We start from the raw sequence: 11327 nt of genomic DNA, 5'->3' as shown, positions 1-11327 counted from the left end.
CCCAACACCACCTTTGTGGGAGTTTGTATCCCTGGCTGTCCTGGAACTCACTCTATAGATCAGGCTGTTTTCCATCTCAGATCCACATGCCTTTGCCTCCCAAGGATTCAAGGTGTGGGTCTCCACTGTCCAGCTGAAATCTCAACCCCTAACAGCCCAGAATTAAAGAGAAAACCTTAGAACGTGCACGGTCTTAGGGTAGAAGTAAAAAGCAGTCTGCTCTCTGACCACAAGGTGTCGCACTTAGTGTACGACTGAAGAATGCTGTGAAGGCTTGGCAGGTTAGCCCCAACTTCCAGTATTTTCAAGTGCTACAGGACCCTATAGTATCCGAAGTGTGTTTCCTGTGCTGACCCCAAACAAAAGTTGACTTTTTTCCCCATTGGCTCAAGCATGTCTGACCTCGTTGCCGTTTTGGGAGAAGTCACTGACAGGGGATAGGGTTGGGGGGGGGCATGACACACGGGGACGACGGACAGGGATGGCACTTGGCACCTGGACTGTCCTCTTTTAGATCTTAGATGAAAAGCCTCTCCCAGTGCTCACACTCTGTTGTTATTTAAAGGAGGGGCACCTTGGAAGAAAATTTCCCCACTTGGCCACCTGTGTTCTTTTCTGAGAAAAGGAACGCTCAGGTAGCCTTTGGGGATTTTTCAATGGGGCTTCATGTAGCTTAGACTGCCCTGCTCAGGCTGGCCTTTAATTCTCTGTCTGCTTCCTAGGGCTATTATTTTAGGCCGGAGCAGCCTTTGGGGATTTCATTATAGCATGGATGAGAAGGAGGGTCATCCACGCATAGTGGGCCAGTAGGTTCCCATTGAGCTGTTTTCTCCAGGGCTTGGGATTGAGAGCCAGTATCTGATCCTCCTGGAGGCCACCTTGGTCAGGGTTTTCGTGAACCAAAGTAGGATCCTTTTGGTTATTTTCCAAGTTGTTTGTGGCTGGGAGATGTTGAAGCTGGAAAGCTGGAAACTTGAGTCCATCCCTAGTCACAAAATGAGGTCCACTGTAGTATCCCTGGCAGGTCTAGCCTACCTGCTTATAAACTGCTTGAAAGACAGAGCTGGGGACTCCTATTACCAGAAACACTAAGAAAGGCTGGGCCACCAAGATATAAGTGGATCAAAAGAACAGGGTGCTTTGAAGAGGTCTCTGGGCTGAGGCACTTGCCTTCTCCAAAAACTGATCCTTGAACTTGGGGCATAGAGGCTGTTTTTCTTGGCATGCGCGAACACACACACACACACACACACACACACACACACACACACACACACGGGTACAGGTCACTGTTGGGGATCAAATGCTGGTACTTATCCAAAGTGGTCCCGCCAGTAAACGTAAGGACCAGAGACACTTTTGAGGGCATGAGGCATTGACAGTATGTGTGAAACACTCCCAAGATTAGCTTCAGCTGTTCCTGGAGGTGACAGTTTGCCTGGGAGCCAGGAGCAGAGGGATGGACACTTCCCTTACATTCTCCCCTACCCCTGCTTTATTTTTTAAGCTTCTCTGTGGCCTGGAGCTGATCACCTTTCACTTTTTTGGTGTGAGAATTGAGGGGGCTGTATTCTAGAACATTCTGTTCTGTTTACCAGGACCCGTACCCACTGGGACCAACCAGTCAGTGTGTGTAGGGGGTGCAGCTCCAGTTCCTTTGTAGAGGAGTTGGACCCACTACTTTTACCAGTTGGAGGTCATCTGGCTATTGGGAATCCTGGCCCAGTCTCACAAGGGCCATAATCACCAAACCCAAGGTACTCGTTGGCTCAGCTTGTTCTTAGCTAACCAACATGCAACTTGAAGGTGATTCAGAAGGACCTTCCTCTGGAGACCTGACATTGTCACTCGTGAGTACTAGAGGGGTAAATTGTACTGGTCACAGGTGGACAAGGACCAGTTCTCCTTTGCAGTGTAGCCTGGGCCTGTGCTAGTCTCTTAGAAGACAGTCCTAGGGGACTGACAGTGGGGTGACAGACTAGAAGTTGGTCCTATGCCTGTTAAAAGAGTCAAGATAGATCACCAGCCACTCCATGCTGTGCCCGAGGTCAGCCTGGTAGGGTTCATGTAAGTAGAGGGAGGATCACTAGCTAGGAGGGGTAAGCAACCAGGTAATGAAGTCCTACTTTTCCAGGGCCCTTTGTTGTGGTTTAGGGTAGGGCTGCTTCTGGGCCTGAATGAGGTATGTGGGGTAAAGTCTGGGAGATTTGTACACAGCTTCCTAAAGTGAAGGAATCGCTTGGATTCACGTCCCTGAAGGTATGGGTATGAAAGATGCCATAGAGAGTTGACAGCCCCAGCTTAACTAAATAGAAATCTTGCTGAGAGGAGACCAGAGACTGGGCTGGGGAGAAGCAACCCAGCTCCTCCCATCTCCTTAGAAAGGGGTGATGGAATCACTGGTCATAGGGGTCCCGCCCCTGCCCCGCCCCACCCTGCCCTACCCCGCCTACCACGCGGTGGAAGCTCCCTGTGTGAGTCCTCCCCTTGGAGCCTGAGAGGCTTAGGAAGGAAGGAGGTCTCTTTTGGTGGCAGAGTTGCCGGCAAGGGCACTGAGCAGGAGGATAGGACTGCAAAGACGAAGAGTTCTGGCTCCTCCTGCAGACATGCACCAGCGGCTGCTGGGCTCGTCCCTGGGCCTCGCCCCCGCGCAGGGGCTCTGAATGCCTGCCGCCGCCCCCATGAGCACACTGGCCGGGGCTCCTATCCCTAAGCCTCTACTTGCGGAGACTGAGCCATGTGGGCCTGGGGCTGGGCCGCGGCAGCTCTCCTCTGGCTACAGACTGCAGGAGTCCGGGCACGACAGGAACTCAAGAAGCCTCGGCAGCTGGTTGTGCGTGTGGATTCTCCCAATATTACCACATCCAGCCATGAGGGATTCCCAGGCTCCATCAAGGTAGGCAGAGGCTGGGGAGCATGTAGGTATGCAGCTCTAGGCACAGCGTCAAAGCTCAGACTAGCCCTCCTACCTCGACAGCTTTGCTCTCCTATTTCCAGGTTGCTCTGCATAAGACCTTGACCACTGGTCCTGGCTTAGAGTTTGCTGCAGTCAGGACGGTCCCCCTGGCCTGTGGGGGAGCTTCCCTCTGCCATGCCTGGTGGGTCTGAGAAGAGGGACTCCTGGTGGGGCAACGGTTAACGCTTTGAAGCTTCAGTGTGTTTTTCAGCAGTCTGATGCCATTAGGTATAATTGCTATCTCAAGTGAGGGCGGAAAAGGACTTCGGGCATCCTGGTAAATGAATGGGTCACCTTATGTATCGTAACTTTTAAATAGGAAGTAGCTTGACTAACCTGTCCCCTGTGTTTTCCAGGGGTCCTGTGGTAGCCTTTCTGCTGTGGCAACTTACATGCAAAGTACCCTGTTCTTCCAGTCCTTTAGAGACAGGAATCTCCTGAGCGCTTGTCTCAGAGCCCCTACTGCAGCCATCCTGTGGGCCCTCAGGACAGGAAGGGAAATAGCTTTGACCCAAACAGGATTCTCCTGGCTCTGAATCTTTGATCCTCGCATCTCTCCTTCTTAGGGTGTCTCTGTGTTGGCTAGCTTGGCTGCCTCTCAGCCCACATCAAAGCTCCTCAAGCCTGAGGCCACATTTTCCTGATAGGCAGAGTGAGCAGAGCTGAGGGATGCTAAGCTGTGGGCAGGCAGAAGGGAGATTATGACCGCTCTTATTAGTAGCTTCTGCAGGTGTTGGGTCCTGAACAACCGTCCTTGGAGATAACTAGGCAAGGGAGGCTGTGTCCACCCAGTTGAGTGGAGGCAGTTTTTTCAGCCCTGCCCTGGGTTGTCTTTCCAAAGATAGGACAGTAGACAGTTTGAGAAGATAGAGCAGGCATAGAGCCTCTGTGAACTCACTCTCCAGGTGCCCCTGCTCTCTGCGCTGGGGTGGGGCTTGTTCTACATCTCCTTGTAGTCTTTGCCCTTGACTCAGCAGTGTCTGGTGCTGCTCTCAGTGCCAAGGGGTCAAGCAGATGTCCTTGCATCTGTCCCAGGGCGGGACCCAAGGGGGAAGCAGTGTTTGCAAGTCCTTTCTAGCCTGCTAACCTGTCTGGAAGAGAACATCTTTAGTTCCGATTAGGATTCTCCAGCAGCCACCTTGGACTGTGCCAGAACCCTTGGCTTACTCTGGTCAAGGAAGGCAGGAACATCTTGGAACAACCAGACTGTCACAGCTAGGCTAGTGGCTGCCACAGTCCTGTGCATTCCACACACTGCTGGCCTGATGTATAGATCTCCTCCACATTCTAATTGTCTCCAGAGATGGGCTTGGCCCTTACCAGGCATACTCTCCCCAACCATGCCCATGTGTCTGTCTGTAACTACCTTACCTCATTTAAGGCCAACCTCTTGTTAGAGACACACCAGTCTTGCCCCATATGAGTCCATTATGCCCTTCTTCATGGAGCAGGGCCAGAGGGATCGTGGTCATTTTCACAAAGGCCCCAGGTACTTTAGTGTCAGGTTCTTGCTTTCACAGAGGCCCAGACCCCACTTTGCCTATTCCCTCCTCCCACCACTAACACTCACACTCATGGGGAGACATCTAAGTTCTGATCAGGGAGAGTCCCTTTGGGCCATGACCTGAGTTATTCCAGTGACATCTTTGTGTATGCCCGAATATTCCACTAAAAGTTCACAGATATCTGTGGGGTCTATTAGGACAGAGGCCGGGGGTCTGGCTGTCAGTACACTAGCCTTGCTTCTCTGGCTTTTCAGCCGCCGGAAGCCTCTGGACCTGAGCTCTCAGATGCCCACATGACATGGCTGAACTTTGTCCGACGGCCGGATGATGGGGCCTCTAGAAAACGGTGCCGTGGCCGGGACAAGAAGTCGGTAAGGCCCTGAGCTATGTGAGACCAGCCCTTATGGGTTCCTTTCAGGTTCTCAGCACAGGGAAGGCGGTCAGGGGTGGGGGCACCTACTCGGATTCACTTCTTTTACCTCTTCTAGCGAGGCCTCTCAGGTCTCCCAGGACCCCCAGGACCCCCAGGACCCCCTGGCCCTCCTGGTCCACCTGGTTCCCCTGGTTTGGAAGTTACCCCAGAGGCCTTGCTGCAGGAATTTCAGGAGATGCTGAAAGGTGAGATTGCCCTGTACCCAGCCTCTCTAAGAAGCCCAGGAAGCTCTTACAGGACTAGAAGGGACCTGACCCAAAGTGGCCCTCTCCACAGAGGCCGCAGAACTTCGATTCTCAGGGATACCGGACTCGCTGTTACCCCAGGAACCCAGGCAGCGGTTGGTGGTCGAGGCCTTCCACTGCCGTTTGAAAGGCCCTGTGACGGTAGACAAGAAGACTCTGGTGGAACTGCAAGGATTCCAGGCTGTGAGTGGGAGCACAAGTCAAAATAATATTTATGTCTGTGGGGATTATACACCCAGAGGACAGGATACAGGAGTAGTCCCTTATTGGCAAGATGGGCCCACAGATATCTCCAGACAACTCTTGCTGGACACATGCCTGCATTGTGCCCTAGAGATACTATCGTAGAGGGTGAGAGCCAGCCTCTGTTGAAGTCAGGAGCTCCAGTGTGCCTCACCTTGTACTAAGACAGAAGTAAGGCCTAGAATTGCCATCCCCTCTAATAGCTTTGGGGTCCTATCCACCCCCTGGAGCCTGGACCCTTTGCTCTAAGGCCCACATGGGTGTATGCATACAGGTCAGCCCTGTCCTTTCCACAAAGAGAATGAGGCCCAGGAAAGACCTGTTTCGGGTTGGGCTATATAGGTGCCTCGCTTGGTTAATGGGTACATGGTGAGGATCCAGGCGGCCCCAAATGCAGCTAGACATCTCCTAATCTCCACAGCCTACTACCCAGGGTGCCTTCCTGCGGGGATCTGGCCTGAGCCTGTCCTTGGGCCGATTTACAGCCCCAGTCTCTGCCATCTTCCAGTTTTCTGCCAGCCTGCACGTGGGTGAGCCAGTCTACATATACAGTATGGGCGGTGGGTAGGTTATCCCTTGAGGGTGGGTACCTCAGAGATGCCATCTACTCCACTCGGGGCCAACCACCCTCAACCCTGGCAGACACTTGAGCCTGTTCTGGGCAGTGTCCTGAAGCGCCCCCACCCACCCACTGCCCTCTCCATAGACCACAGTGAACTGCAGGGCAGAGGCCGGTTACGTACCCGGGACACAGTCCGTGTCCTCATCTGTATTGAGTCCTTGTGTCACCGTCATACGTGAGTCTCACCCATAATCCTCTCGGGTCTTTTCTGGGACTGAGATTACAAGTAGCCACCTTGAAGGGTGTCTGGGCACCATGGGCCAGTAGCCTCTACACTGATGCCTTGTGGTGCTATGCTCAGGTCCCTGGAGGCTGTGTCAGGCCTTGAGAGCAACAGCAGGGTCTTCACCGTGCAGGTTCAGGGGCTGCTGCATTTACAGGTAAGCAGCAGGTGGGTGGGCTTCTCTGGCCTGCGAGGGCCTTACAGCTCAGTACAAGTAGTTGCTCCGTCTGAACCTTTCCTTGTGCCTAGGAGGGGAGGGTGCTGCCTGGTATTTTTAGGTCCGTATGGCTAGTGCATCAACCATTGGGGAGTATTGGCTCCAAATGCTATCCCTGTGGATGGGTGGGCTTCTAGGTTAGGACCACCCACTAACGATGATGTGCATTGTGACGGCTTCAGTCTGGACAGTATGTCTCTGTGTTCGTGGACAACAGTTCTGGGGCAGTCCTCACCATCCAGAACGGCTCCAGCTTCTCCGGGATGCTTTTGGGTACGTAGAGGAGCTGAAGAGATGATTGAGGATTGCAGAGCCAACACCTTGCTTCTTAGAGGAGCTGAAAAGGACTAGTCCCCCTTTTAATAGTTTTCATAGCAATAAAGATCTCCAAACGTCTTCATCACTCTTGGGTGCCATCTGGTTATTGTGTTGGTAGAAACGGAAACTGAGTGGCCAAGTTATGAACAGGAGATGTACAGCAAGCCGAAGATTGTCCACATGTGATTCCAGAGCAGAGTGTAGCACCAAAGAGGCACCAGGATAAAGTCCTCTCACATGGTCTCCAGATAGACTTCCAGCCAGTGGTGGGAGCGAAGCTTCCTGGCAGCTTCTCTCCCTCCTGGGGATTGAGTTGACCCTGAGGCAGAGGCAGGCAGATGTCTGAGTTTGAGACCAGCCTTGTCTACAGAGTGCATTCCAGAAACCCTGTCTCGAAAAATAAAATAAAAATCCAAAGTCTCTCTTAAAGTACACAATTTCTCAAAAATAGCCAAAACCTCTCTATACAACCAACAAAACAAAACAACAACAAACCGCCCAAGTTAAATGCTTTATTATTTCAAGAGAAAAGAACCAGGGTACTGCCACAGCCCAAGAGTATAAAAGTTCAGTGCTTCATGTCTGGGATCCACTCACCATCTTCTCCAAAGGGTCTTGGCAGTTCCACTTCGATTTTGCCACCCACAGCACAGATGGCTTATTTCATAGGCTCAGGATGGCTCCCATACCTGTTGTCCTTGACAGCTCCAAAATGCTGGGTTCTCCGTGGCAGCTGGGCTCTGTTTTGGGAGCCTCATGTTCCAAACTTCAACTTCTCTCAGTGACCCCTTCAATTCTGGAGCTTTTATTTCAACTAAGTCTTTACCTTTATCAATGGCCTCTGAAAGTGCCAGGTCTCTGCGGCTTTCTATGACCCTTCATGTCTTCAAAACCAGCATCACCTGGGGAAACTGTCATGTGTTACCAGGTTCAGCCGCTAGCAGGAGGTACAGCCTTGGCTGCTTCCGGATCACAGCTTCTGTGTGCTGACCCCACAGAAATGCTTTCCAAAAGATTTTTCCCTCAGTAATGGTGGTCTCTTCTTAATCGAAAGGATCCTTCAGCTCCAGCTCACCTGTATCAATTATCCCAGCAGGCAAAGACTTCAATTTAGTGGTCTTAGTCTCTTGTTACAACAGCCAATTCTTCAGCCCTAGCTAACCAGAACCGAAGATTTTAATTAAAAAAAAAAAAAAAAAAAAAAAAAAGCAAATAGCTGATAATAATCTTTTAGGGACACTCAAACTTCCCTCTGAAACTTTACAAACCAGGCCTCCATCTTCTGAACTTGTCTTGTAAGTCATTAAACTCTGGGCTATCTAGCCCCAAGTTCCAAAGTCCTTTAGCAATCCTCCCCAGAATACATTGTGGTCAGGCCTGTCACAATAGCATCCCACTCCTAGTACCAATTTGTCTCAGGACTTCTATTGCTGTGATGAAACACTATAATCAAAAAACACATGGGGGGAGGAATGGCTTATTTTAGTTTATAATTCTCAGATCATGTCCCAGCAATGTCCAAGTCTGCCTCAAGGCAAAAACCTAGAGGCAAGAAATAAAGCCAAGGTCACAGAGGAGTGCTGCTGACTGACTTGCTCCTTGTGACTTGCTTAACCTGGACCACCCCCCCCCATGTCCCTCCCTCCCTCTCTCCTTTCTTTTTTTGGGGGTGGGGGTGGGGAGGCAGGATCTGCCTATATAGCTCTGACTGTCCTAGGACTCAGATCTGCCTGCTTCTGCCTCCCAAGTGTTGGGACTAAAGGCATGTGCCACCACACGTGGCCAGGCCAGGTTAGTCTTATGGAAGCATTTTTTTCAATTGAGTTTCTCTCTTCTCGGATGATTCTAGCTTGGTCAAATTGGCAAAACAAACAAACAAACAAACAAATCAGCACAGAGCCCCTGTGGGACCTGTATCCTATGAGGAGGAGTCCATACACGGGGGAACAGAAGGGAGTGCAAGGGTTTATAAGCAATATACAAGCTTGCCCACTTCTTAGGCAACTAACTATGTGCCACTCTGGAGAGCACCTGCAGGCTCAAATGTGGTAAGACGACATTTGGGCAAACGGGCCCAGGCCGAGGCAGGAGTTCCCCTTCTTTCCACCTTCCCCAGTAGTGGCAACCACTCTGTAAAGATCAGAGGATGTGCAGGGTAGACCTAGCAGCCCATCCACAGCAGTCTTCAAGGTAGGAACAGTGACTAATGTGAGGCCCCTCTAGCCCTACACTATTTTGTCTCTGGCAAACTCCCATCAAAGAATAAAATATTAGCTTCAGGATGTCCCAGCTGGCTGAGCTTCAAAGATACTATCTCTGGTTGGCACCTGACTTTCTCAAGATAAAACCATGGCAGGCCATCAGAATTCTGTCTTTAAGACTGAGCAGGGGAGAATCTCCGTTGCTCTGGAATGATCTCCCAAAAGGAAATATACAGCAGAGGAAAGGGATCCGCTCAAAGGCCTGTGGGCGGCATGTAAGGTGAGGCAGTAGACACTGGAAGAGGCCAAAATGTGTGTGCTGTTATCTCTCACCCAAGAGCTTGACCCTCCTTGAGGTACTATAGGAGGGCCCCTCCCTAGGGTCTTGCTGAGCAGTGAGGCAGGTCAACCAAACCACACTGAGGTGGTGTGGATGGCGCCAGTCTTTGTAGTAGTAAGTTTGGCCACTGACCCATCTCCACCTTTCTTCTGGACCCCCACTCCCAACCCCCACTGTGGCGTCAGGCTGGGGCTGTCTGGAGAGATCTGTGTTTCACTTGACTGCAGCTTCAATGCCAGCTACTTTGATGGGGGATAGTGCAAAGCTTACTAGAGTCCTTACCCTAGCAGGAGCATACCAAGGTCACTATTGAGTAAATAGGAAGGGGTCCAAGGAAGGAGTAACTGTCCTCCCACTTGCCAATTACTGCAGTCCTCACAGACCTGGGAGCCCAGGCCAGATTTAAAAATCCACTCTCAGGGAACCCTCTTCCCTTTCTGCTTGTTGGCAGAAAGAGCACCCTTGTTGGGCAGTCTACCTGCTAGACCAAGGTCTGGAGCTCTCAGGTCTTCCTTCTAGAGGCCCAGACCCTTGGGCTGTGGCTCAGTGGATCCTCACCCCCAGGGCCTCCATGTACACTATGGCAGGGGAAAAAGTTTACACATAGAGTGATTTTCAGGGCCCATTGGTGAGAGATACTAAGGATCAAGGTTCTGTGAGAAGGCAGCACAGGGACTAGAAAGGGGGAGGCACAGAAGTATGGTTTGAATATCTACTGCAGATCCATAACCACGTTACTTACATTATTAGGGTTTTCAGGGGCCGCCTCTCTGCATTGTCAGGCCTGTAATTTCTCTGCTCCACTAGTACAGCATTACTCTGTGCAGATCAGGCTGAGGCTGGAAACCAACTACCCAATATGGAGGACAGCACCAGCCAGACTCTCCTGAGCCACATACAGGGCCTCCCTGCCCAGGGTCATGGTCTCTCAGCTTTGTTCTTTGGTCTCGTTGGCTGCTGTAGTGGCTGTAATCCCCCAGATGGAGACGCAGAGAATGGGACTTGGGGCTCCACAAAGAGACAGAGGGAGAGGAGGAGATGAGAGATGAGGAGACACAGTTATCAGGGCCCAGCTCTGCAGAGTGGTGCCTGGGCGGGTGGCCAGGATCAGGGTGGGCCTTGTCTGGGCGCCTGACTCCACCTGCGTCTGTCTGTCTGCTCTTCCTCCCCATTTCTGCCCCTAATCGGAGGTCATTAGCCACTTAGCTGTAATTTCCTTGGAATGTGCTGTCTCCAGATGAGCCCTAGTGGCTGGGGGCCCAGGAGCAAGGGAGTGGTGTCTAGGGTGGAGTGGAAGGCTCCTACTGAGGGTCCAGGTAACAGATACAGGAATACACATACAACCTGCCCAGAAGACACAACAGTCAGTTGGTTTGCTGTACCTGGCTGTACCGTACAGTTTTCTCAGTTCTCACATGGTCCTAGGCCTGATATTCCAGAGGTTCATGGAAGACACCTAGCATATCTACCCAGTCAGAGCTGTGTGGAGCAGAGGAATTATAGGCCTGGCCATGCACCCAGCCTGTGCATGGCATGCTATGGAAAACAGACAGACTGAAGCTGCTAATATTCAGGTGGGAGCTGGCTTGAGGGTCCCAAGAGTGGGGAGACATCAGGGGAAGGTAATTTTCTTCTACATTCTCCCATTTTGAAACTGGTTTGTGAAGTGGCCAAAGTATCTAGATAATTGGCTGGGAACAGAGAAAGCATGACCAGTGCTGTGCTGGACAGCCTTGGTTTGGCTTCTGATCCCAAGCCCTTGTTTTAGAGAAGCTGGAGGTGCTGGCTGGCCTTGCTAACCCCTTTGCTAGGCTGACTTCCCACAACCTCAGTCTGACCCTTATGCCTGCCAGACTAGGCCTTGGAGGTGGGGTATAACCACTGCCAGGAGTTCATGACTTTCTTGGGAGGCCATACCCAACATGGAAATACTTGATCCGAAAAATCTTTCTTGAGTCTGGTTTTGGGCCAAAGCCTAATTTAGACCTGGCCAGTCCTCCTTGGAGCAATATCCAAGCAGGTTT

General features: G+C 51.5%; 2 protein-coding genes across 3 annotated transcripts in view; both read left to right on the top strand.

The window, feature by feature from the left end:
- Positions 1-11327, top strand: part of LOC116891772 (ubiquitin-conjugating enzyme E2 R2) — a 618378-nt gene that overhangs the window by 299187 nt on the left and 307864 nt on the right. The window lies entirely within an intron of this gene.
- Positions 2105-6848, top strand: C1qtnf12 (C1q and TNF related 12). 2 transcript variants are annotated; one of them, XM_032892826.1, is made up of 8 exons: positions 2105-2896; positions 4716-4832; positions 4950-5079; positions 5171-5322; positions 5804-5912; positions 6089-6179; positions 6306-6384; positions 6627-6847. In XM_032892826.1, exons 1-8 carry the CDS (start codon positions 2738-2740, stop codon positions 6723-6725), a joined length of 936 nt encoding a protein of 311 aa, XP_032748717.1. In that variant the 5' UTR covers positions 2105-2737; the 3' UTR covers positions 6726-6847. The 2 variants fall into 2 exon arrangements, with proteins under 2 accessions (XP_032748717.1, XP_032748725.1); XM_032892834.1 differs by lacking the exon at positions 6089-6179 and having other exon boundaries at positions 6627-6848.

Source organism: Rattus rattus, chromosome 1 (genome assembly GCF_011064425.1).
Source record: "Rattus rattus isolate New Zealand chromosome 1, Rrattus_CSIRO_v1, whole genome shotgun sequence".
Taxonomy (NCBI): Eukaryota; Metazoa; Chordata; class Mammalia; order Rodentia; family Muridae; genus Rattus; species Rattus rattus.
This window is presented reverse-complemented; position numbering and strand designations above follow the sequence as displayed.